At 40.7% G+C, this 27170-nt stretch overlaps 1 protein-coding gene across 1 annotated transcript in view; it reads left to right on the top strand.

Annotated features, from left to right (window-relative positions):
* Window positions 1-27170, top strand: part of Ano4 (anoctamin 4) — a 179519-nt gene that overhangs the window by 108030 nt on the left and 44319 nt on the right. Inside the window, exons 10-15 of the mRNA XM_055627792.1 lie at window positions 2322-2443; window positions 4508-4642; window positions 5655-5751; window positions 12072-12132; window positions 22470-22552; window positions 25325-25465. Of these exons, the coding sequence (XP_055483767.1) occupies window positions 2322-2443; window positions 4508-4642; window positions 5655-5751; window positions 12072-12132; window positions 22470-22552; window positions 25325-25465 (639 nt within the window). The remainder of the gene's footprint in view (window positions 1-2321; window positions 2444-4507; window positions 4643-5654; window positions 5752-12071; window positions 12133-22469; window positions 22553-25324; window positions 25466-27170) is intronic.

Raw genomic sequence — 27170 nt, 5'->3', positions numbered from 1 at the left:
TGGAAAAACAAGCAAAAGCTTTGACACAATGGTTTTCTGCAGCTGTAGGCTCTCGATGCTGATCTCTAAGATTCACTCAGCGCAGCTTCCTGTGGTTATTAGCTAGCATTGCCTATAAAATGGTTTCAGTGGGCACCCTGTACTCCACACTCCCAACCCTGCCTGGTCAGGGGACAGAGGACATGGTTGGGAATGGGCAGGCATGTGAGCACAAAAAGAGATACAGCTGTTCAGCCCTACAATCTCCAGGACTTTCACGTCTTGGCACAGTGCTGGCTCTATGGGAAGAGAATTTACAGATCAATTTACAGTGCCTTTGTTCTTTTTTCCCCATTAATTAATTTATTCATTTTACATTCTTTTTTTTTTTAAGAGTAAAAGTTTTTTTTTTTAAATTTTTTTTCAGCATACAAGCATTCAGAATATTTAGTTGTGAATTTTCTGGAATACTTTAGATTTTACAAGTATTATGCACTTAAGACTAACAGTTTCTTCCCTTTTCCTGTTTTAGCTTAAGATAGAAGTTAACTAACAACAAAAAGTGTGCCTTTAAAAGTTAATCATAACATAGTCCCTGAACTTGAGGAGGAAGAGGCAGGCAGATATCTGTGAGTTCAAGGCCAGTCTGATCTATAATTTGAGTCAAGGACAGGCAAGGCTACAAAGAAAAAGACTGTAGCAAAAACAGTAACAACAACGACAACAAAACAAAGAATTAATCAGAGAGGTGGACCTATTGACCAAGTCCACATTTCTCTCATGCAGGTTTACATAATCACATGCTCTGCTCAGTTTAGATGATGTGTTTTTGTCAACTTGGCACAGGCTAGGACCATCTGGGAAGAGGAAACCTCAGCTAAAACAGTCTTCTATCAGATTAGCCACAGGTAATTCTTTAGATGATGATGATGATGATGAGGTGGAGGAGGATAATAGTAATAATAATAATAATAATAATATTATTATTATTATTATTATTATTATTATTAAGGATTTACATGGCATATCATAGTTACAGTTCCATCCCTGGGCAGGTGGTCCTAGGTTTTATAAGAAAACAGATTAAACAATCAATCATGAGCAGACCAGTAATCACCACTCCTTCAGATCTCTGCTGCATTTCCTGCCTTCAAGTTTTGCCTGGAGTACTTGCCCTGACTTCTGTTTATGATAGACTATGATTGGAATAGGTAAAATGAAATAAATCATTTCCTCCCCAAGTTGGTCATGGTGTTTATCAGAGCAATATAAACCTAACTATTCATTTTACATTCTGATTGCAGTCCTCCTGCCTCTCCTTCTCCCATTCCCACCCTTCCACTCCCTCTTCTCTACTCCCTCTAGTCCCCTCTCCATTTCTTCTCAAAGAAAGGAAGGTCTCTCCACCCTGGTACATCAGCAGAACTAAACACTTCCTCTCCCACTGAGGCCAGACAAGTAAACCCCCATCCCCTGTAGCCATTGTTCTTTTGACTTTCAACTTCCAGTTTAACTTGGTTGTGTTGTTTAGCCTCAAAACAACTTAAGAAGCTGAATGGAAAGCTTTTGTTACCTTTTTTTCATGTTCAAACTGAGAGTAGAGGGTCAGAGAAAGGTTGTCCTTCCTAAATCACACACTGGGTTGGTGGTTAAGCTGAAATAAGCCTGTTTATCCCCCCTCCCACCCTGCAGTTATATGAAGGAAGGATTTCTAGGCTACTGTGAATTAGTTTTCCTCCAAAGGCACTTTTTGTGTTTGTGAAACTTGCATCTCCAAGGACATCATGGCCACATCTTTGGCCTCACTTATCTATGAAGAGATTCCATTAGCTTTGAATTATTAGGATCCAAAGGTGGTGTCCAGTTTTTACATTCAAGTATTATCATGTCTTTAGGTCTACATGAGAAGGCCACAGCTTGACCACTTCCTAAACCTACTCTTGAGAAAAGTAGGGAACTAACTAATCAGCCTTGGGCATGACCTCTGAGCCAGACTGTCCATTTCAACCATGGAAGAAATGTGTCAGAGTGATAATTATTATTTTCAGGATTTACTGGCAAAGCAGGACTCAGGCTTAGGTTTGTGTAAGCTCTCCCAGTGAGGAAGCACCATAACTGAGCCTGGACATTAGTCTGCAGATTCTCACAAGTACACTGCCTTTACTTGCTGACATCAACTACAAGACAAATCCAAAATAATGGGCTGAAGTGGAAGTGCTTCCCCTTTCATGCAGAATAAGCCCTTTCTAGCTGCAGTCACCACTCTTGCTTATGATACCTTAAGACACAGGGGTCACCATCTGGTTTTGTATTACTCACCAGCAGTGATGTTCTTATCCCAGGGAAGTTACAGAAGTAAAAACTCCATTAAAACGCATGGAGCAGTAAACCACCGACACCTCCTCTATGAGTGCTGGGCTTCCTGGGGCGTGTGGTATAAGTACCAGCCTTTGGATCTTGTAAGGTGAGTTTTTAAGTGACTGCACATACAAATGTTGCACTGAATAATGAGAGCATACTGTCTCCCTGGGGAAACTCACTTGGGAAAGACACGTTCAGCTCTTGCTCTAATTGGCTTCTTGCAGAGGGTAGCCTCTCAGGGGACTCTGGCTGTTCTTTGTAAACCCCTGTTAAGGATGATGTTTCCTTCAGGTGGACCTCAGGGAGGGACTGTGGAAGGGACAAAGGTGGTGAGCTAGACCTCCCACAAGATTCCATGAGAAGCAGGTCACCCAGGTGGCCGTTAGGGACAATTATCCTGTAGAATGGTAACAATGTTTAAATATATTAGTGATGATTTGCAATATTACTTCCCATGGTTGACTATCTCTGATTCAAAAATGCTCCTCTAATCCTAACTTTCTGATCATCAATATAATATAACAGGAGGAACGTTCCATACCTGATCCCCTGTGTTCAGTCAATACCAAGGGAAACTAAAAATGCATGGTGATAGATAGAAGTGAAATTTAGGTCTCAACTTGTGTCCTTTCCTAAACGTGTCCCACAGTGTATATGTAAGTATTTCAAAACCCAAAACCTACAGGTTTGAAAGCTGAAACACTGCTGGTGCCAAGTATTTGGGGTAACAATTAGTCAATATTTTGTGCAAATAGGACAGATAAGGTACTGTTTCTAGACAATCTTAATCTTACACTAATAATCTTTAAAGATTGTTTTCATTTGTAGGTCAAAAATGGATCAGCTGTTAGCTTATGATCATTGAGTGTGTAAGGTTTTTTTTTTTTTAAACTGTCTAGATCTGACCAAATCCGATACTGTGAAGTGATACTTCATTACTTATTTAAAGACTGTTCCGTAGGGTTGAGTGATCACAATCCACACCATGGATTCCCCATTAAAGACAGAGTCAAAGTCAATTCCTTAGACCAAGTGGACATTTACATATGGGCCCTACAAAAACAGTAACCATAAAATAAAGGCACTCAGAAGAGAGTAACAGGAAAATAATGGCTGACTTTATATTCCACTTCCCCGGTGATTGTCCTTCCCACCACAGACATTGCTCCTTGTTTACTGTGCATTTACTCTGCATAGACCAACATATTGATGAATTGTCTCCCCTTCTTTGTGGGTACTAAATGATACAAATGACCCAAGTGAGGAAAAAAATACTTCCCAAGGTAAAAGCTTTTTTTTTTATTGATTGATTGATTTTTTTTACCAGATGCAGTCTGTGGTAAATAAGAGGACAGAGGAGAGAGTAAAAACAAATTTTCTTGCCAGTCTCTGCTCCCTTTTTTACAGAATTACACTTATGAGAAATTAAGAACATTGCTGGTGCAAACCATCTCTGTGAGTGCAGCATTCTGATTGGGCTTTTGTAGTCAATTTCTGGTCTGTGGCATTGAGAAACTCAGTTTACTACAAGAAAACAGGCTCTGAGTATTTGAAACAACTAAAAAAAAATTACCAGGCCATGAAAAATTAGATAAAATTCATAAGGCTTAATAATAATTCAGATGAATGGAAAGACTGAATTGGGTCAGCAGAAGAATCTGTAGAACAGAGACCTGGCAAATTGTAAGGCTGTGTTGGCCCTGACTTGAAGAGAGTCAATTGTGAAACATCTAGTGAACTTATACCTTCAGTTCCTCTTGTCCTGTAGGTGCTACATTTTCTTTGTCACTTGAATCTGACTGTACCCTCAGATCCTAGTGTCTCTCCTGCCACTTATTCTGCCTTTGCTCATCATCTGGATGTTGGCAATGACAGAAGCCTCTTACCTTTCCCACTGTGACTCCTTCTAATCCATTCTGTATGCTCAGAATAAGCTGGAATATAACCATGTCCCATTAGGGGCAGGGCAGTTCTACTCCCTTGGTATAAAGTAATATGGGAGAAAGTTCATTCCAGAGTTTTGAGTTGACCAGATGGTCATTTCTTCTCTTGGCTTCCCTTTTCTGATTTACCAGAAAAACCACTACTGAGTGACACAACTGAGCAAAGTATTGTAATGTTCCACTCCACACATCACTGTAGTTTCAAGTTTTTGTGTCCCAAACAGGCGGTATTTTGGAGAGAAGATTGGACTGTATTTTGCCTGGCTGGGCTGGTACACAGGCATGCTCTTCCCCGCGGCCTTCATTGGGTTGTTTGTCTTCTTGTATGGAGTCACCACTCTGGATCACTGCCAAGTCAGGTATGAGGAGCTTGTGGCGAACCTCCTTTTTCTCAGTATTTAGAGATGGCAGTTTATACTTGGAGCCTGAACATGTAGTTTTTCACTACTTTCTCACTCTCTGGTGAAGAAGTCAAAAGTTTTTTTAGGTTTCCTGTGTTCCTTGCTGCTTCTGCTCTTTAGTACGGTAGAAACAAAAATTCACAACTCCAGACAGACGTGTGAGCAACCACCCATGGAACAACTCACCTTTGTTCAGCAGATGCATGTTGTTTTCTTTCTGAGGTTTCCTGTCTTAAGACTGGTACCTTATTGTGAAGAATAATAGCTACCAGTCCTTCGTGAATTCTGTGTTAATACGAGAAATCTCTGTACCTAAGTCACAAACCAAATTACTAATGCCTACAGAATAGTCAGTCCCTAGATGGCAGTCATACCCTTGGTTTTCTTACCAGAATATGGTTCAGATATTTATAGAGATCTTATTGCAGAGACAAATTGCAATAACCTTAAATAATATTGTTCCTTTGAAGAATGAGTGATTTTGCTTCCTGTTTACAGAAATATTTTACTTTCTATGATATTTTTAATAATGCTTGGTTTTCCTCAAGAATTAAAATTTTTAGTTATTCATCCAATCTATTGATTTTATCATGCACATGGATGAAGACAGGTTTTTAGGGCATCTCACTATTTCCATAATTCAGATGAAATTGCTTTACATAGTGAAATGTTGTGTGAAGGGCTGCTTTTGAGGGCTACAATTTGGAATATAACAAATGTTTTTCTTCCTGTATTTCCCCAGGTTTAATTTAATAATATGTAAATAAAGCTTTATAAATAAGATTTATCAAAATATTAATACATGCAGGGGCTGTTTATATTAATATCAGAAAAGACTGAAAAGCTTGTAGGGGCATAAAATAAGTATTTTGGGTCTTATATATCAGTTGGGCACGCTGATATTGTTTTGGAGGCAGAATCTAAACATGTTCTGCATCAAGAGGCAGTCCTTTTCTGTTCTCTTTTTCAGTAAAGAAGTCTGCCAAGCCACAGATATCATCATGTGTCCTGTATGTGACAAGTACTGTCCATTCATGAGGCTGTCAGACAGCTGCGTTTATGCCAAGGTAACTGTAATCAGGCAGCATTTTAGGTGGGATTGAATTTATCTTAAGCTTTCCTGGGGAACACTGGGTGGTTATATTCTTCTGTTATTTCCCATGTTTGAACCTCAAATGATGTTGTGAGATGAGAACATCAGCATTCCAGCGCATCTGTCTTTTTTAATGTAGTGTATCTAAAACATGTGTCTCTGGGCACCATCATGAGATGCTGCATCATGGCCTGCTGCTAAGAGCACAGCTGTTGGAGTCAGGAAGTTCAGTTTATGGTTGTTGCTGTTATCTGAGAGATTTCTTTTTATTGCTTATTACATGTGGGGCAATGACACAGATCTCTCATAACGTAAAATCTGTGAGAATCAATGTGATTTTTTTTTGTTTTTATCTTCGCAATCCAATGACATTTATTTTTACACATGATCTTAACCAAAAGGCCAAGAAGCAATGGAACTTATATTTTACATTTTAAAATATTATTCATAAAAAGGATACTGTCTTCCTGCTACTGTGATGAAATTCTCTGACAAGAGCACTTAACAAGGGAGGGGGTTATTTTGGCTCACAATCCATAAGTGCGTCTAAGATGGCCGGAGAAGTATGGTTGCAGGAGCAGGAAACACATTGCATCTACAGTCAGGGAGTGTGGGAAGGTGAGTCTTGTGGTTAGCTGGCTTCCTCTTTTTTTTTTTTTCAATCCAAACCCAAGCCTAGGGAATGGTGCCGCCCACTTTTAGAGAGGCACTTTCTACTTCAGTAAACCTAATCAAGATAATCTTTCACAGGCATGCCCAAAGGCTTGTCTTCTAAGTAATTCTAGGTCCTGTCAAACTGACAACTTAGTATTACCCATCACAGATGCATAGGCTTTACAAGACTGCTAAAGGGATCTATGGCAGGGAAAATGGCAGAAAGCCCTGCTCTAGACTAATTCGATGACTAATCCAGGAACCTAGACATCCATTCTTGAAGACCTATGCTACATGCACGTTCTGATTTTGACTCTATTCTCTACTGCTTGTTTGTCAAGAATAAGTCATGTAAGCTCTCTGACCCTAAGACTCTTTTCATCTACAAAGTGAACATGCAAAGCGGTAAGATCTCAGTAAATAGCAGTCGTGGTTATTTGGCTTTTCTTTATCATTATTGCCAATAATCAAATTCAGCTCAGCTACCTGCTCATTGACCTTGCCTAATTGTCACATTTCTGGGACTTGTTCCTAAATGCAGTCAGGGCCAGTCCTCTCTTATCAATTCCATGGCACATCCTGATAGCTGAATAGTGCTTTGTAAAACACTCAGGACATGACGCTATGATTTCTAGCATGTGCTATCTCTCATGCCCCTTTCTTACGGTATGTCTTATTTTAACAAAATATTAGTCACATTCATCAAATTCCTAGAGGATTTTCTTAAGCTTCAGGGCAGTATCATAAGGCAAACAAATCTAGAGTTTAGATTGATCAAGTCTTTCCTAAGATCCATAGCCTATGTGTTTGCCTAGATTCCAGATATAAAGGGGGTTGCCAGATTTTTATCAGGCATCTGAGATTACGGCAGCCTGAATCTGTCTGATTACTCTGGCTTGCACTGCTTCGTTCACTTAGGACAACAGTACATGTGATAGGCAGCCCACAGCCCACCCATCCATAATGGCGATGAGTTCTGAGGGCAGAGCCCTAGCTGCAGCAGTCAGCTATGAGTCTGAAAAGATTGGGCTCTGAGTGTATGTCACAAGAGACCAAAAGAGCGAGAAAAAAGTGTCTCTAGCTCTAGAGGACACGTAGATCAAGGACATAAGGACAGATTAAGTGGAGCAACGTTGGGAAATGCCAGTTAAGAAAGCAAAAACTTTGTCAGTAATGTGATTTTATCTGAAAAGTCATGAGATAATTTACATTTTAAAAGCCTGATTTTGGAAAGCATCAAATGTTTGTTGTTGTTTGGTTTGTCTGGTTTGGATTCTCAGTTTGGTCTTTTCTGAGTTTTAGGGCTTATGAGAGGATTTCTAATATAAAGAGTTACTTGATTTCCTTGTTTTTAATAACTGAGTAGTATTACATTGTGTAAATGTACCACAATTTCTGTATCCATTCCTCCATTGAAGAACATCTAGGTTGTTTTCAGATTCTGGCTATTCATAATAGTTGCTACGAATATGGTTGAGTATATGTTCTTGGTGTATAGTTGAGCATATTTTGGATATATGCCTAGGAGTAATATAGCTGGATCTTGAGGTAGCACTATTCCCAATTTTCTGAGAAAGCACCAGATTGATTTTTTTTTTACTTTCCTGATTTTTTTAAATTTAATTTTATTTTTTTCTTATCAGTTATATTTTATTAACTCTGTATCCCAGCCGTGTCCCGCTCCCTCATTCCCTCCCAACCCTACCCTCCCTCCCTCATCTCCACCATGCCCCTTTCCAAGTCCACTGATGGAGGGGACCTCCTCCCCATTCATCCAATCCTGTTTTATTAGGTATCTTCAGGACTGGCTGCAAAGCCCTCCTCTGTGGCCTAACAGGACTGCTCCTCCCTTGGGGGGTGGGGAGGTCAGAGAGCCAGTCATTGAGTTCCTGTTAGAAATAGTCCTTGTTCCCCTCACTATGGGAAACCAATTGGTTACTGAGCTACCACAGGCTACATCTGAGCAGAGGTTCTTGGTTATATCCATATGTGGTCCTTGGTTGAATGACAGTCTCTGAGAAGACCCTGTGCCCAGATATATTTGGTCCTTGTGGAGCTCCTATCCTTTCCCCATCATACTAACTCCCCTCAGATTGATTTTTAAAGCAAGGAAATCATGAAATTTGTAGGCAAATGGTAGGAACTAGAAAGATCATCTTCAGTGAGGTAACCTAGAAACAGAAAGACACACATGGTATATACTCACTCATAAGTGGATAATTAGCTATATAATATAGGATATACATACTAAAATCTGTACACCTAAAGAAGCTAAGCAAGAAGGAGGACCCTAGGGAAGTTACTCAATCCTCATTCAGAAGGATAAATGCAATACACTTCAGAAGCAAGAGAAGACAGGGAACAGGAAGGAGCCTACCCCATATGGCCACTAAAAGACTCTACTGATCGAGGTATCAAAGCAGAGGCTAAGACTCATAGCCAAACTTTGGGCAGGGAATCTTAGGAAAGAAGCGGGAGATAGAAAGACCTGGAGGGGACAGAAGCTCCACAAGGAGAGCAACAGAACCAAAAAATCTGAACAAAAGGGTGTTTGCAGAGACTGATACTCCAACCAAGGACCACGCATGAAGATAACCTAGAACCCCTGCTCAGATATAGCCCATGACAGCTCAGTCTCTAAGTAGGATCCCTCGTAAGGGGAGCAGGGACTTGCTCTGGCATGAACTCAGTGGCAGGCTCTCTGGGGGATGTAGCCTTGCCAGGCCACAGAGGAAGACAATGTAACCAGTTCTGATGAGACCTGATAGGCTAGAGTCAAATAAGAAGGGAGAAGGACCTCCTCTATCAGTGGACTAGGGGAGGAGCATAGGTGGAGGAGGGTGGGACTAGGAGGAGACGATGGAGAGGGCCATAGCTGGGATAGAAATTGAATAAATTGTAATAAATGATCATAATAAAAAAATTTTAAAGACCACAAAAACCAGTTACTTGAGTGAAAATCTCTTTCTAGGAAATCCTTAATAATTCCTTAAATTAGCCATCAAGAATAGTTCAGAACACTCAAATTTCATAGTGGCTTTTTACAAGTATTTATTAGAATGTTGGCAGTAACTCTACTGAAAATCTAGAATAATCCTAATTTTAAAGTTAGGGTATTTTCATAATCGCTTGGTAGCATGTGTTATCTCTTGCCTGCCTGTCAATTTCGAAGCAGGTGTTATGATCAACATTTCACTCAGAAAAGTAAAACCTGCTCATCCTTACTCACAGGACAGTAAACCTAGGCCTCAGTTTACCAGACCACATGACATCCTCTTTACCACTGTGCCCTACTGAGCTGTACGATATTTAAACTCTGAATTTTGTGTTTAGGCTTCCCTAAAAACTTTAGACTAAAGTCAAGAAATGACAGAATCAGAGTTTCTATAGGCTTTTTTTTTTTTTTTTACAAGTATTTATTAGAACGTCAGGAGTGAGTTTGTGGGGTTATCTGTAGAGGGACTCTGGGTAAGAGCAGCCTGTGGGTCCAACTCAGGCAGCATCCTTGGCATGTGCAAGAGTTGAAAACCTACCTCCAAGGGGTTTAAGCAGGGAGAGATGGACAAGCTTACTTTTTTCCTGTAACAAACAAACAACAACAAAGGAATCAGGAGGTAACTCCCAGCATAGAACTGGCCATGCAGACCTCCAGTGCCCTCCCCGTACACACGTACACACTGTCACTCTACAGACAGGTTCACTTCCTATGATGGAAAGATGGCTGCACCTCCAGGCTTGTGTCTTCCTTGCTTTCTCCTTAAGTATGCTTTATATACTTACATTAAATTCTTGGGTTTTGGACTGTGGATAAAACTCAATGGCGGGGAATTTCTGTAGCATGTATGAAGCTCTGGCTTTGAATTTTGTTCTATTATTCTGGAGTCTATACTCCTTCAGAAAGTATATGCAGGGCTGGTGAGATGGCTGAGCAGGTAAAATGTTTGCCATGCAAGTGTGAGGACCAGAGCTCAGATCGCTATCACCTATGTAAAGCCCAGACAGATATGACAGCCTGCCTATAATCCCAGCATGCCAGGGACAGAGACAAGGAATCCCTGAGGCAAGCTGGCTATAGCAGCTGAGTCAGCAACCTTTGGGTTTGACTGTGACACCATGCCTCAATATATAAAATGGAGAACAATCAAGGAAGACACCTGGAGTTGACCTTAGGCCTTCATACACACACATACATAAATGCACAGCCATACTCATATGCATGCCACATTCACACACGCCCACACAGATCAGCTTGAGACCACTGCCAATCTCCTTGGAGCATCTTGAAGTCTTTGTTCTTGTGTTCTGACAGTACTTGGAGTCTATTATCTCACTTTTCTTTGGTGGGATTTAGCCAAGGAAACCATTGGCCAAGCCAGATTACCATTTTTCAAGGAAACAGGAATCCCTATTTTCTCACCTATTCTGATTCACACTGAAAACCACAGTAGAAAACTGTCTCTACAAATGTTTATATATCCTGTCCCAAGAAAGTACTCTGCTGGGTCCTAGCAATCCAAGTACTCCTTAGAAACAGCATGAGAGACATCAACTGTGTGGGTGTGAATGATCTAGGCAGCCCAAAACGACAGCCACAATTCAACTGAGACCCTTCCCTCATGTCACAAGCTGCTACACTCACCAACTACCCAGACAGGGAGCCTGAACCCACCATGCACCACTAGAGCTGTAAGGACTGCGTGACACCAAGTGGCCAGTTCCAGCTCAGTATTTCATCTGGCCTATGAAAGGAACTCATGTCACATTTAGTGTTTGAACGCTGCCCATCTCTCCTACATTCAAGGAAAGAGAAAGCATAAACCTTTGGAATAATACAAAATAGTTGGCATCGTGATATGGCAGGAAAACACCTATTTATGCTGGGCATATTATCCAGGAATAGTAAAGTATTCTTTACTAGGGGAACATAAAATGCCCAAAAGACTATGCTTTATGAAACTATCAGTCATCAGCTGGGCACAGACTTTAGACTGGAGGTGGAAATTGGTGTGGCTGTTTTGCAATAAGTCTAGAACTCTAGAACACATTCTGGTGTAGGGGATTGCTAACTGCCTTTGAGTTTGGTGGAGTGGGTAAACATAGAGATTACCTGAGGCCTTAATGAATGTGAGAATGGATTTGATAATGGTTCTTGTGTCTTGCGTTCATAATGCTGAAATGCAGAGTAGCCCACAGAACATTCGCTCAAAACCACAGGAGCAAGCTAGCTATGCTTTTGAAGTGAATAAGTGATACATTAGAAACAGTGTCTGGGGATTGAGGAGCCTATAAACCAGCAACAAAAGTTCATTCCTGATCCTAAATATAGTTATATCCATATCCACATAGATGTGTAAGAATTTTTATGGTGCACAGAGTGGAATTCCGAGTAGCACTATTGGGGCTGCTGACAAATGCTCAACCACACAATTCTGATGTAAAGGGAGCTCATTCTTTCTTCCACATCTGAAACATCATAGTAAGAAGACTCCCCCCCCCACTTAATCATTATCAAGGGGAATGTTCACCAAAGGACCCTTGCAAAGCTCACTGTAGCACCATAGCTACTGTTATGCAACTTTAAAAATAGCAGATAAGATGCTGTTTGTGAGAAATTAGCTGAACCAATTCTGTTATTCCCAGGTGACCCACCTTTTTGACAATGGAGCAACCGTGTTCTTTGCTGTATTCATGGCAGTCTGGGGTAAGTGAACAATGGCCAGAAAGCTTGAGTTCCCTCATCTGTCCGCCCTCTGGCATGTTCCTTTATAACCTCGCTCTGATGTGAATGGAGGAAGCCTGAGTAAATTCAGTTGTGTTTTCTGTTGACAATGAACAAATCACTCATTTACATGGTTTACTTTTATGGTGATAATATACAAGAGAAACATGTCTGATATTTTCCTCAAAAATCTTTGACAGCTTCATCAATTTCCTTGAAATCACCCCCCCCCCCCATCTCTGGCTCTCACAATCCTTCTGTGGCTGACAGCTGTCAGAGATGTTGTCGTCCATAGCCTCTATGTGAATGCTGATTCCTGTAGGAGTTCTGCCTTCTCTGGTAGTGGAATATATAACAAAAAACTCTCACTGTTTTGCTACCCTTAAATCCTCGATGTGTTTGTATTCCTAAGGAGGAGGAAGAGGAAAGGAGGAGGAGGAAGAGGAGGAACTAATCAATGATTACAGCATTTCAGCTCCAGGGCTGAGATGAAGATCAAGAATAATACATATCTTGCTTTTCTAAAATACATACATACCATGATCAGGAAGTATAATAAGCAACCAGTCCTTCAGCTTTGCCATTGTTACAAAGGAAGTGATTTTGGAAAAGGTGCTTATTGCTTAAGTCAGTGATTCCTAAGTTTTCTGGTCCCAGCTACATATAAAATGAAAACAGTTGCCAGGCATACCGGTAGATGTTAGAAGCACTTGCTGACAACCAAGGCTAGAGTGAAAAGCATCCTTAACAGCATCCCCAAAAGCTAGCTCTTCCTTGAACACTAATCTACTGTGTAATGAGGTATGTTTGTATGCAATGAATAGTCTCTGGTGTCATTCAGGAAAAGTTAAATACAAAACTGCTGTACCCACTTCAATACTTCTCCAATTTCTAATACCTGTGGATAAAACTTTTGAGTGAAATAAGTTTTATTCTCCCACAATTTAACAACTGAGGTTATATTGAGGTGAAATTTTGGTACAATGCTCTTTATCTGGAAGGTAGAATTTGTCACCTCTTCCCCAATACTGCTATTGTAAAAGATTGCGCTTTTTTTTTTTTTTAAATCGATGGTCCCTTTTGCCAAGCTTCTCTGGTTGATGGTGGGACATGGGGTTGAGAAGCGTCTGAGACTAGAAGTGGGTAGACTGGAGACCTGGCTGCTCTGTGCTTTTAAATAGGGACAGTGTAAGTCAGAGGAACATTTTAGGGTCACTCTATGCAAAGCAAACCTTTGATTACTCACCCTTTAAACTGCTATATCTTGATTGATAACTTATCCCTTAAATCCTATGTTATTCCCAAAAATGTGCTGGTCTGAGGACAAGAATCTATCATCTCAAGTGTCCCTTTGCAGAAAGCAATGTGTCTCTTGCAGTGGTCTAAGACAGCCAAAAATAACAGTTGCACTGGTGGTATATAGGTTTATTGCTTCACACTGTCCTACCCATTGTACATATCTCATTTAATCCCCACCACAACCTCCAAGGAAGCGACTATCACTGTGCTCATGTAACAGCCAAGGGAACTTAAGGAGAAGCCAACATGAGCACTCATCGTTCCTCAGCTCTGGAATAGGCATGGGTATTATTTGTCGCAGCTGCTTCAGCTCTGGAGATTGCAGCCTTCAGATAACGAACCATCACACTCAACCTGGACCTCCGTTTTGCTGTGTTGGGATGTAATGCTTTGTAGAAGCTCTTCAGTTCTAAAGGAGTGCATCCTGAATCCTGTCAGGATCATAGCTTGGGACTGACAAGTTATAGCATTTAAGGAAACAAATGCTTTCCGTTTGCAGAACGATTGCGAGATATAAGCTGGATGAGAGCAGAGTGATTTGCAAGAGCTTTGGGTGGCTGTGCTGTTCGTTACCTTTGCTTAGTGTTCACCAGCAGAGCAATCAATCTCCATTCAGAACCAGACTGTAGCACTGTCCCTACCCTGTGTGTTAGTTCTGCTCAGATTCCCACACATGTGGCCATAGGGCTCCATGAGAGCCTTCAAGTTGATCCATGAAACCTGGGCTCTGGACCAAAGATGCCATGTGACTCTTTCCTCCATGCTTCCTTTTGTTCACAAGGAGTGGAGGGATTGCATAACTCAGGGCTAAATTAGCTTCCCGGGCCACAGGGGAAATAAAGAATCTTAGGGAGGGCCGTGCTGGCAGACACACATCATGAAGCACACTGTCTCCTGATCCTTATTGCCGAGTCCCCTTTTCTCTTTTTTTTTTTCTTTTTTACTTTCATTGTTATTTTTAAAAATTAACTTCTAGCAAACAAACAAAATGAGACACTATCAGCCCTCCAGTCCAAATGACAAGATAGGGAATATTTTACTGCAAACTGAAAGAGTTTGTAATAATTCTCTGAGGAATTTGCAAAGAGAATCTGCTTCTTTATAAATCAATGTGATAATAATTGGCCTTCTGTTTCTGGAGACTTTGTCTAGCTCCATCTGTTGTAATCTTATCTGCATGTCCAACACAAATGACATTTTCAACACTTAAACATCACATTAAATATTGTTTTTGTTTTTGAGACAGGGTCTTCTATGTAGCTCTGGCTGTCCTAGAACTCACTATGTAGACTAGGCCGGCCTTGAACTCACAGAGATCTGCCTCCCTCTGCCTGCAGATTGCTGAATTAAAGGCATGTATGACCAGGCCCAAATCACAATTAAATATTAATTAGTTGAAATGGTGTTGTATAGCCAAAACAGAAAGGGCATGTAATTGCAAAACAGTCACTGTGTGTAGATGCAAGTACATATAATTCATCATTCTCTCATCCACCATGAGAATGGATTACTATGTCCCATTTTATAGCTGACAGGACTTCGAAGCTCAGGGAAGCTCACTCAGCATTATGCAGTAGCTAAAAAGAAATGGAGTGAAGTTTAAGCCGTACTGTCTGCCCTGTTCCAGAGCCAGTTCAGTCTCCTCCATAGGGCACATCGATTAAGATCTTGGTATTAGCAGATGGTACACTCCACTCCTTGACACTGGACACTGAGTGGTGTTGTGTGATACTAATAGGTTTCCCCGCTGACAAAATGAGCCAATTCAGACCAAATCAGGAGTATAAAGGCAGGTTTATCGAGAAGCAGCAACCAGGCGAGCTCACCAATCTCACAGGTGGAGGTCAGTGAAGCCAGCATAAAAAATCGAGCCCCTGGGTGAGCACTCATGAGTAGGTAGCCAGAAGTGCAGGCTGGGAGAGAGGATGGGTCAGCCTTGTGGGTGGAAAAAGAGCAAATGGGTGTTCTTACCTTGTGCAGGAGATGAGCAGGGGTTCCAACCAAATATATACTATGAAATATATACTATGAAGAGATGTGAACCAACAGTTTCACCGCTGGTAGGAAACTGATGAGAGATCAACGTACAGATAACACCAAGGTCCTGTCTGGTCCATCACAAGTTTACTTACAGACACATGGGTGAGGAGTTACTTCAAGAGCAGGGATGACTCCAAGCTCTATCACCCAAGTCCACCTCAGCATGGTGGACAGCTCACAAAACCTAGAAATCTTGAGCTCACTGCACAACGTGAAGGCGGCTGAACAGGTCGACGAGTGTCCATTGCAGGTAGTTCGGCTGGTCAAAGGTTTTCCCAGGCAACATGGCTGCTCTGTTTCTTCCAGGCAACTTGGCTAGTCTGGGCATTTTCTAGACAGCTTGTCTTGTCTAAAGTGTCTGTCTTTGGTTATGTATTTGGAGTAGGAAAGACCTAGTGATTCCAGTCATTTTCAGGAAGTTCCTGAAACTGTTTTGGGTTGTTTACTTCCTGAGCTTCCCTGAACAGCAGTTGTCAACCTATGGGTCGTGATTCTTTTGGGGGTGAAACAACCTTTATCACAGGTGTCTCCTAAGAGCATTGGAAAACACAGATATTTACATTACGCTTCAAAATTACAGTTAATAAAGTAGCAACAAAAGTAATTTTATGGTTGGGTCACCACAACACGAGGTCTCAGCATTAGGAAGGACAGCCACTGCTCTAGGATGAAATGTTCACCTTCTCTTGAGACATCATGTTGTTTCACCTCCTTGTAAACATCCTGTGTCTTGATGTGCTTCCTTCCAAGGTACAGGAAAGCACAACACAGGTAAATGAAAATGATAATGTCTCTACTCTTAAGAGACTCCCGGTATATCGTGGGTTGTTAATTACAGGACAGGTTAAAATACAACAAAGTATACAAGTAAAGTGTGAGCCCAGTACGTTCGATACAAATGTAAATTGGACAAAATTGGGAGACAATATAATGGTGGCTTGCTATGGGCTCTGGAATCATGGGAAGTTTTTCCTAAGCTTTATGTGGGTATCATTTACAACAAAATCCAACATGGGCAACTTGACAGGTTATGTCAGCTGTGTGTGGTGTTGTAATCATCACCGTCATGATGGCATGGAACTTTTTAATCCTGTAGAAGTTTCTTCCTGGCTTGGCAGTCAGTCCATTGGCACCCTCGCACCTGTTTCCCAGAGTACATGAGAAAAGAATCAACACACGGCATTTTGTGTCAGGATTTTTTTTTTTTTACACTTAATGCTATGGAAATTCATTTCTGTTCCTGCATAGAGCAGTAGTTTGTCCCTTTTTAGTTCAGGATGGTAATCTATCCATGGTCTGGCTGTGCCAGGGTTTGTTTGTATACCACCCAAGTAATAAGCACTGGTCCCCAACTCAGGTTTTAACTATCTGGAATGAACGAATTCCCGACTTTCTAATTCTTTTGTTTTCATAAAAGTCTTTGCCTCCATATTTTCTTGGATAAACAATTACAGGCGGCGTGAGTGGATCATATCATAAGTACTTATCTAAGTCAGAAACAGTTGTTTAGTCTTGTCATCATGTCAGCATTCCATGGCACTTATCAGCCATGCCATGTGCTCACAGACACTGGGAGTTATCAGTCTTTATAATTACAGTCATTTCCAAGGGTGTACATAGCCAGCACATTGAAGCTTTGATTTGCATTTCCATACTGAATGGTGATGTTGAGCATCTGTCCTGTGTTTCTTTGTAACCTACATAGTTTCCTTGGTGCGGTGTTCAGCTTATCTGTTCATTTGTTATTGGAATGTTTGTCTGCTTTTTGTTGTGTGCTGGTAGAAGTGCTTCATGTGTTTGTAATTATTTCTGTTTGGAGTTTGTATTTCTAATATACTATTTTTATTAATTCTCTGAGAATTTCATATGTGTATACACTGTGTTCTGATCATATTCATCCCCTTCTTCTTATAACTCCTCCCAGATCCATTCTGCCCATATATATTCATGGCTGTGGTATCACTCACTGGAGCATGGTTGGCCTATGAGAGAGGCCACACCCTTAAAGAAAACTGACCCTCTTTCCCAGAAACCATCAACCATCAATAATTCCTCAGTTAGGGACGGAGATATCAAGACCCTTCCCCCTCCACGCTAGAACATAGACTAGCTTGATCTTGTGCAGCTCTTGTATGGGCAACTTAGCTGCCATGCCTTCATGAGTACAGAGGTCCTGTCATGTCCAGAGACTATGTTTGCTCAAGTCCTCCTAATGTGGCCCTTCCTAGCTAGTGTCCTGTGTCACTTCAATGTCCAGCTCTCTGACACCTTAGGACCATTATTATGAGCCAAGCATGGTGGCACGTGCCTTTAATCCCAGCACTCAGGGAGGCGGAGGCAGGCGGATAACTGTGAGTTCCAGGCCAGCCTGATCTACAAAGTGAGTCCAGGGCAGCCAAGGCTACAGAGAAATTCTGTCTCGAAAAACAAAATGAAACAAAAGACCACCCTTTTGGTCCTCTTTCCTAAACAGTGTCCTGGTGACTCTAAGCAATGAGCTGAAGTAGCATTCCTGGGTGAGCATTTTATTCACCCCTCTCTCAGTTATCACAGTTCTTCACTGTCTTTTAGCTATGTGGATAATAGCTTTATTTTATTTTATTATTTTATTTTATTATTTTAGTAGTTAAGCCTTCAAGCATGAAAGTGAAGGTCCCCAGGCCACTGCAGCTTGGTCCATTTTTCCAGAAAGGAAGCACAGACTCAATGGGACCCCATGAAACTATAGTCCCTGGAAAAACTGCAATGCCTGCGGAATTTCCTCAGCTACAAGATCAAAAATGGGGTCAGAATTTCAAAGCAAATTTGACTTGGGAGAGACAGTACGTTCTTCCAGACTTTTCCAATATCAATGTGTAATGCAGAATATGAAAATATGTCTGGGACAGAGACTATTTCTAAATGACTCTCAAGAATCCCTGTTTCAGGACACTTGTGAAACCAAAAGGCTTATCATGTGTCATTTAAACATGGAAATTTCTACACCTAGCAAATTACTTGGTACTTCAAATTAATGGAATTAGTAACTGTTAAGGGAATGGAAGGAGGGGACCAGTTCTTGAGAACTGTTTCTTTCATCTTGATTAATCAGCAGTGCTTGCTCCTATTGCATACAACACCCTAGACACTGGATTTCTGCCCGGATTTTTTACATTATCAGATTTTAACAAATTGTCCTCTCAGGCCTTTACTCCCTGGGAGTTGCAAGTCCCTCTTCCTGCATGCAAGTTCATGTACTCATCTCAAAGGTCTGGCACCAACCATCAGCTTTGATCTTATTAAGATATGTCTTCATTCCTCACTTCCTGGACTCTGATGTTACCTCATTTTCACATGTCACAGCAACTCATAAACACTTCAGTTTCTCATTGACATTAGTATGACACCCTCTTTTGGTTGTTGTAAATTAGCAAACTATAAAAATATGTTGTTGGGGCTTTTTAATAATAATATTTAATATTGTTATTTTGATGCTGATATAATTGTACTTGAAAAAATTTTTTCTCTTGAAAATTATGAGGCATATTCTGCAAACAGCCAATAGGAACCAAGAAATGTCTGCTGACTCAGCTGGTATACAGACCTCACTTCATTCCAACCCCCAACTCCCTATTAACTGATTTTATTTTCCCTCTTCTGTTTTGTACTGTGTTTATAATTCTTAGCTAAGTTACAGTGCTCATATATGTGGATTTTACAAGCTGAAAACTCAGGAAATGGCCTCATTTCTCCATTGCTTATGTCTTCAGAGAATCATGTTGTTCTAGTTCTCCACATCTTGCCCAAGGAAACTGTCTCAGAGAGTCGAGGACTGGTAAAAATGAAATCCGTTAATGTTACTAATTTCATGTTTAAAAAGACATTAGTATTGATGGAAAAAGCAGTTGTAGGTGTGAAGTAATACGTTCGATATTTCCTAGAAAGTAAGAAATTTTATTTTAATCAACCCCAGAACCTCATGCTTACAAAACAGGAACTCCACCAACCAAGCTGTGTCCCCAGATCCAGCAAGAAATGCAGAAACCTTAAGTAGGTTTCTGAAGCTGTTTTGTGTCATCAGTGGTAGGACATCATCTGAAATAAAAATCACCCATTGCTTTCTATGCATACTGCCCATTTTATCTAGCCTTTGTTCTTTTTATTCAGATAAGTGGAATACAAGCTTTTGATAAGTTGAGGGGGAGTTACACCATAAGACCTTTAGGTCTCTTAATTTTTCAAGTATAAGGGAAGCATCTTTGTAATTATTTTCTGACAGTCAGCATAATTCTTCTCTTTGCATTCCAAAACAGACATTTTTAAGGACAGTCAAATTAGGCCTTTCAAAACTAATTATGTTATCAGTAGGGGGAAAAAATGTAGCATTGTATCCCTCCAGCTTTTGGAATAAGTGAAGGTTTTTCTACCCGTCCCCCTGGAAGAAGATTACAGATCTGCATGAAAGATACAAGTAAATGCTAGGTTTACTCATCAAACCTGTAACCCTGGAACACAGGTCCTTCATATTTATAACTATTTCAGCACAGTACCCTCCCTCATAATTGGAAAACTAGACTTTCCTTTTCTTTTAGAATATATTTATTTCAATAGAAATGAAATACTGGTTCAAATTAAAGTGTAACCTAGCAATGAAAAGACCAATGACAAATCAGGACCAAATTTTGGCCCTATCACTTCCTAGCTCTGTGTTGGTTGGAAAGTACAGCATGGAGCTCAAGAAACATTCTAAGAGGAGAGGTTTTCTGCTGAACATCTCTAATGCTTTGGTGAGATGAGAGCCGCTTCCTTCCTTTCTGCAGAATGGCAACCACTGACTGTTGGTAACCATTTTCCAGAAAGAAGTACAAGTCGGCTGCTATCATCCACAAACCCCTCCTGGCCTTCGGTGGAGTCTAATTTACAGTTAGATGAATGGCTAGGTTCCTTCTGTTGTATGGTTTCATCTCCTCTCTTCACCCAGGAAAAATAGGGAGCGTGGGGAAGATACGTCTACATTCTAAGTCTTTAGTTGCAAAATGAAGCTAGTTTTCTCATGATCATGTAGATTATGGTCATGTGTAATTTCAATAAATAAATAAACAAATGGCTTTGGTAAAAGTTGTAGCAACCCACTGTAAATTTATTTAAAATTGACAACCACTCTTCTGCTTGAGAAAACAATTAAGTACAGCGTATGTCCTGATACATCAAGTGTCCCTCAGGAGCCTCCTATGTCAGCCCTGTCAACTGTCTACGATTCTAAATCAAAAAATATTCTGGCATAATAGTGCCTTGGATGTAATTTGTTTGCTTTCTATTTCAGTTACTCTGGTCAACTATGGTCCAATAATACTAAATACAAAATTTCAGAAAAAAAAAAACTTATGTTTTATGTTGTACAGTGTGCAGAACTACATGATTCAGCCTTACACAGCCCACCTCCATCTTTCCAGGACATGGATTGTTCCCATCCATCCAGTGTATCCACACTGTATATGCTATCCATCTAGAGTCACTCTGAGAAGCCATCTCAGTTATCAGACTGAGTGTCACAGTATCACAGGGCTTGTATTGAAGTTGCTTTCCTCAGGAATGGTCTTAATGGGACTGACAAGAATGGCAATGTTATTCATGTGTGTATGCCAGAGAGTTTTTTAAAATGATTCTTGATTTAAAAATATGGAAATTCTCTGCTTAATAAGGAAATAAAAAGTGAATGTTGGGGTTGCTACATCTGCAGTAAGGCTAAATAGGAAAAAGGATAAAATACAGACATTTTGGTGCCATACACAATTTTGGGCATCTGTAGAGGTGTTGGAATGTATACCCCACAGACAAGAGGAGGTTGCTATATTTGAATACTAATCTACATAAACCCTACCTCCATACATCCCTATGCTAAGAGGGAAGATGTCTTATATTTTCTTACTGTATCAACTTAATGTCATAAAGGATTGCTATTTGGGATTGAGGTTAACACCTTATGTGAACCTTACTTGTGGGAAGATTAGGTAATAGTACAAAGTGGGGATGAGGACAGAAAGGAGGTGAAAAATGAAAAGTCCTCTTTTATAAGTAAGATTAATGAACTGTGAGATGACTAGCTTGATTTTTTTAATTTTTATTTTTTAATATTAGTTACAGTTTTTTAACTTTGTATCCCTGCTGTATCCCACTCCCTCTTTCCCTCCCAATCCCACCCTTCCACCTTCATCTCTTCTCTGCCCCTTTCCAAGTCCACTGATAGGGGAGAACCTCCTCCCTTTCCGTCTGATACTGGTTTATCAGGTGTCTTCAGGACTGGCTGCAAAGTCCTCTTTAGTGGCCTAGCAAGGCTGCTCCTCCTGGGGGGGAGGGTGGTCAAAGAGCCCACCATCGAGTTCATGTCAGAAACAGTCCCTGTTCCCCTTATTAGGGTACCCACTTGGATATTGAGCTACCAAACGCTACATCTGAGCAGAGGCTCTAGGTTGCATCAATAAATGGTCCTTGTTTGGAGAAACAGTCTCATAAAAGACCCCTGTGCCCAGATATATGTAAGTGACTGTTCCAGCCTGGTGAGACAACCCTACTGTAAGAAGTGTAGTTGAGTGAACAGGGTCTTGGCAACAATTCTTTTGCAAGAAATTTACTGCCCATCAAACATTAGCTGAGCTTAGGTTTTGTTTTTCTGTTCCTGGCTGCCTTTTATATTTAAAAAAAATTAATACCATAGCAATAGGCAAGAAGTTGCAAGAAAGTTTCCTGTATTATTTGTCTCAAGGTCTCTGCCTCTGTTAAATTTGTTCTGCCTCAGCCTACAAGACATCTTAATTTAATTCTAGGCAAAATCTCTAATTTTCATTATATTTGCCTCACGTGTGATAATTCTCAAAAATTTTCCTGCTTAAATGGTGTTGAGTTGGAAATTCTGATTTAAAAAGAGGGGAGGTGCCTTCCTTACCCATTGAAAATAGTATTGCCTTTTGTTTGAAAATACCTTTATTCTCTGTTTGTTCCAGCCACCGTTTTTCTGGAATTCTGGAAGAGACGCCGAGCAGTGATCGCTTATGACTGGGATCTGATTGACTGGGAAGAAGAGGAGGTCTGTGTCTGCCACACACATCAGAGTATCTTATAGCACATATCACATCTGTGTCACTTATGTCACAGTGTCTTATAGCACAGGCCATCTCCATGTCACTTACCTCAGAGTGTCGTCTTAGAGCACAGACCACCGAAAACTGCAGCCCTTGAGTTGCCATTCCCCACTGGATGATGGAAGTCAGGCTATCCAGAAAACATTTTCAATACCTGTCTTTGAAGGGAGTTCCCACTTGAATTAAGAAGGTCTGGGTGACACACCTATGATCCTAGCTTCTGGGAGGTTGAGGCAGGAGAACCTCAAGTTAAGGCCAGCCTGGGTTACACAACAAAGCTTTTCCATGGTTGGGGTGGTGAGGAAGTCTGGCATCATTTGACAATACCGTTGTCAAACCTCTGCACTCAAGCTACACTCTGACACGCTGCTGAATTGAAATTCCATGAGTCAAGAGACATTCCTCTAAGAGTAGAGACTTGTAGGGCTCAGGAGGCCAATACTTACCTACCATCCTTTTCTTTACTTTAGAAGAAGGCAGTTACATGAGGCATATGAAACACAACTCCTTAGAAAGCTCCCCAGGGGACTGAACCCAGGACCCACAGCTGCCCCAAGAGGTGCTCAGAATAACATCAATGCTGAGAAGTCACTGTAGGTAGCTTCCTTGGTGGTGTGGACAAACATAAGGTTGGCTGCAGACTAAGCTGTCAATGAGGGCAAGCTCAGGCCTTTGGAATCTACTTTGTCAGCACTCTTCCCAACCACCTTGGTCCTCATTGCCCCTTCTGAACCAATATATTACGTTCTTGCTTAATTTGTGAGCAATTCTGGTTGTCTCTTCTTGACCCATTTGTTCATTCTAGACTTGTTAACCGCATCCTTCTGCTGGACCCTGCTTTATCTAGATCTCAGTCATCTTTCCTTACCCTTACCTTCTCTTAGCTCTCTTAAGTCTCAGACTATCAGAGCCTTGCTATGCCTGTGAATCATAATCATAATCTAAAATATGTGATCTTCTCACATCTACTATAGGTTTTTGTTTTCCTAGAGGGACACATGTGTTTTTCTTTATATTAACACAGGCTTTTAGAAACATAGATTATGAAAATATTAGCCCTGTGATTGGCTTGACAAGGAGATAATTTTGACAGGTTTTCTTCTTATTCCCTGAATGTGTCGGGGTCATTTATTTTTTATTTTTGGGCTTAGTTTTTTTTGTTGTTGTTTTGGTTTTTTGTTTTTGTTTTTGCTGTGTTGTTTCTATTCAGGATGTACAACAAAGAATTTTTATAGGTGACATTGAAACTTTTCAGTAATTCTTACCATGCTATTTTGAAAGACATTCACTCTTATGTTTCATAAACATTGCTCAGAGAATGGTTTTCTGGGTTTGGAGGCACTGCTCAAGCCAACAGGGAGTCAGTGGGCAGCAGCCCTTACATCTGTATCCCAAGAACTCAGAGTTTCCCCAGGAAACAGAAGAGGCAGTATCTCCCTGTATCCTCAGATTTCACTGCCTGAAATAAAGTAAAAGAAGGCAAGCATATTTGTAGCTGTGTCTTCTTACAGAGCACTGCTGGGCTCAGAAAAGGCCTGTTCTCCCATGATTCTCCTCTGTCTCCTTTGCTTTCTGTCTTCATCCAAGCACTCTCTCCACGTGGACTTAATCTCCAGCCCACCTGCTTGTGCTTATTTTCCATCTTTTTCCAGTTCACTTGAGTAGAGCATGTACTTAATTAACCAGAAGCACTCTAGTATGTTCTCTTGCTGATTATCTCTTCTTAATCCCGTAAGTGCTTTTTAGTTGGAAAGTAGTCACACTGGGATGAGGCTCAGCCGAACGAAACAAAAACCTCAGGTTGGCTTGGGATTGAAGGAGCCTTGATATAGCCACATTTGGAAGGTGTTTAGGCAATTCTGAGTGCATTTAGTTATCTATTGGCTAATGGTAAATACCTCGAATAGGAGTGTATAAAATGTACATTCACCATGGATTTTAGTAACATAAGTCTAGGAACATGCAGCACGCATGCGCACACCACACACACACACACACACACACACACACACACACACACACACAGAAAAATAAAACTATGTAGGGCTGGAGAAATGGCTCAGTGGTTGAGAGCACTGGCTGTTCTTCTAGGGCACTGTGGTTCAATTCCCAACATTCACACAATAGCTCATAGCTGTGTCTAACTCTAGTTCCAGAGGCTCTGACACCCTCACACAAATATTCATTCAGGCAGAATACCAATATACATAACATAAAAATAAAGAAATAATTTTAAATAAAAATTAAAACAAAGCTATTATAGGTTTAAAAAAAGAAAGCTAAGAATGTTACTGTCTATAAATCACAAAATAGATTTTGAACTTTTGCCTATTCAGAAGACTTCCTTGTTTTACTTACTGTCTATTGTCATTTCCTGGTATAAAAGTGACAATTTCTTAGCTTTTCTAAAACATTGGGTATAGGATAGGTAGTCAGTTTTAAATATAACTGCTTCTTCAGGCAGAGTTAGAAAGGTAACAGAAAAATGTAACTGTTATACTAAGTTACATCAATTTTGATGCTAATGATTTTTAACTGCCATATTAATGGGTCTTTGTCAAGCTATCAGTTTTCAAATGGTTAAGGCTATGTCTCCAAGCCAACCTCATTGGCTGGTTCGTGTGGCAGCTACGGACTGTTTTATGTGGGATAGAAAAGAATATATCTTACTGTGAATACTTCTCCAGCACATGAGGACGTGTCTGCTTGTCTTTCAGGAAGAAATACGCCCCCAGTTTGAAGCCAAGTATTCCAAGAAAGAGCGGATGAATCCCATTTCGGGAAAGCCAGAACCTTATCAAGCATTTACAGATAAATGCAGCAGACTTATCGTTTCTGCATCGGGAATATTCTTCATGGTTTGAAATTTTTAAAATTTTTTTCTTTAGTTTTATAAGGTACAAGCCTCTAATTTGGCAACAGTGATCGTGCCAGGTTCTTGCACAGTGATGTGAAGCACAGCACACTATTTAATCCTCTCTGTGTGTTCGGTATTCGGAGATGCGATTGCTATTGTCATGTGACAGGCGAGGCAGTTAAGATTCCAAAGATTATAACATTGCCCAGGGTCTGCCCGTAAGTAAGAGTTCAGACACCCCTCTCTAACAGCTTACTCCTCCTTCGGGCCTCGTCCCACTATGCTGTATTGAAAGGAACAAAAATGTTAGACGGTACATAGGGCGAAACTTCCACAAACCAAAACAATCTGCTCCTGTTAGGCGGTGAGGAAATATGGAATTGGAAAAGGAGGCAGATGGTGTAGAGAGACTACACCCACAACCTTCTTCAAGTCCCACTTGTAAGCAACCGTGCCATACTTTGCCTTCCGCACACACATCTGGATTTGCTGGCTTGTTTCTGATGTGAGGCCTACATACATTAGGTTAGGTTTTCCTGCTCTACAACCCTGCAGCACAGGAGGTTGAGGCTGCAGTGAAGTCACACTGTTGGTAGCAGCATAGCCAGAACTCTGCCCTGTCCACTGACTCTAAAACCAGTGGCCAGACCTACCCTCATGTTCTACCATGAATGACCTTCAGTGTAGACTTCCTCTGCCTCCCCATCAATAACACTAGGATTAAAATATTTTTTTAACTATCATTATGTTACTATCATTCTGGCTAGCTCTAGTTAAGATTCATACTCCACTTTGTGTGTGTGTGTGTGTGTGTGTGTGTGTGTGTATTTCATGCCAAAATGATCAGAAAATAAAGTTTATATAAAAAAAAAACTATAAGGAAGGGAATCTATAAAACAGTGGAGATTGCTTCAGGGACAGGATTTTAAATCCTTAGGAATCACCAAATGAGACTTCAAAAACTGAAGTCTCAGATTCTATTATCTTATAAAAATAGAAGATACACCATAAACTATTTCCAAGTGCCATGAATCTTCAACAAACTATGCTTCAGCCTATCTATGTGTCCAATTGTAATATATCACATGTCTGTTATGTAGCCAGTCTATTCAACAGCACATAGCATGAGTATGTGGATACTGTTCCTGCCTTTGGGGCCTTACTTCCTAGTGGGAGAAATTGACAGTAACAATGAAATTGGCATATCATTGTTAGAAATGATGTGGGTGTACCTGAAAGGGGGCGCACCCATTTCCTGCATACTCTGACAACAATGCAAATGATATAGTGCTCAGAAGATTATATTCTCAATGGTTCTTAAGCTGAGGAGGGGGACAGAGAGGGGTTCGATGGGTTTTATACAGGTGTGTGTTTGCACTTGTGTACATGTTGGGCAGGAGGTGAGCAGATGAGTGTTATAGACAAAGGAAATAATCTTGATTGAAAACTGCTTACCTCATTTGAAGCAACAAGAAAACGTCTGTGGGTTGACATGATGGCTCAACAGATGAAGGTGCCTGTTGCCAACCTAAACAACCTGAGATGGATACCTCAGTTTGAAGGAGAGAACTGACTCCATAAGTTGTCCTCTGACTTCCATGCATGTACCATGACTTGCATGCCCATACACACACACACACACACACACACGATAGATAGATAGATAGATAGATAGATAGATAGATAGATAGATAGATAGATAGATA

Source organism: Psammomys obesus, unplaced genomic scaffold (assembly GCF_907164565.1).
Source record: "Psammomys obesus unplaced genomic scaffold, mPsaObe1.curated_primary_1811, whole genome shotgun sequence".
Taxonomy (NCBI): domain Eukaryota; kingdom Metazoa; phylum Chordata; class Mammalia; order Rodentia; family Muridae; genus Psammomys; species Psammomys obesus.
The sequence above is the reverse complement of the archived record's forward strand: the minus strand, read 5'-3'. Positions and strand labels throughout refer to the sequence as shown.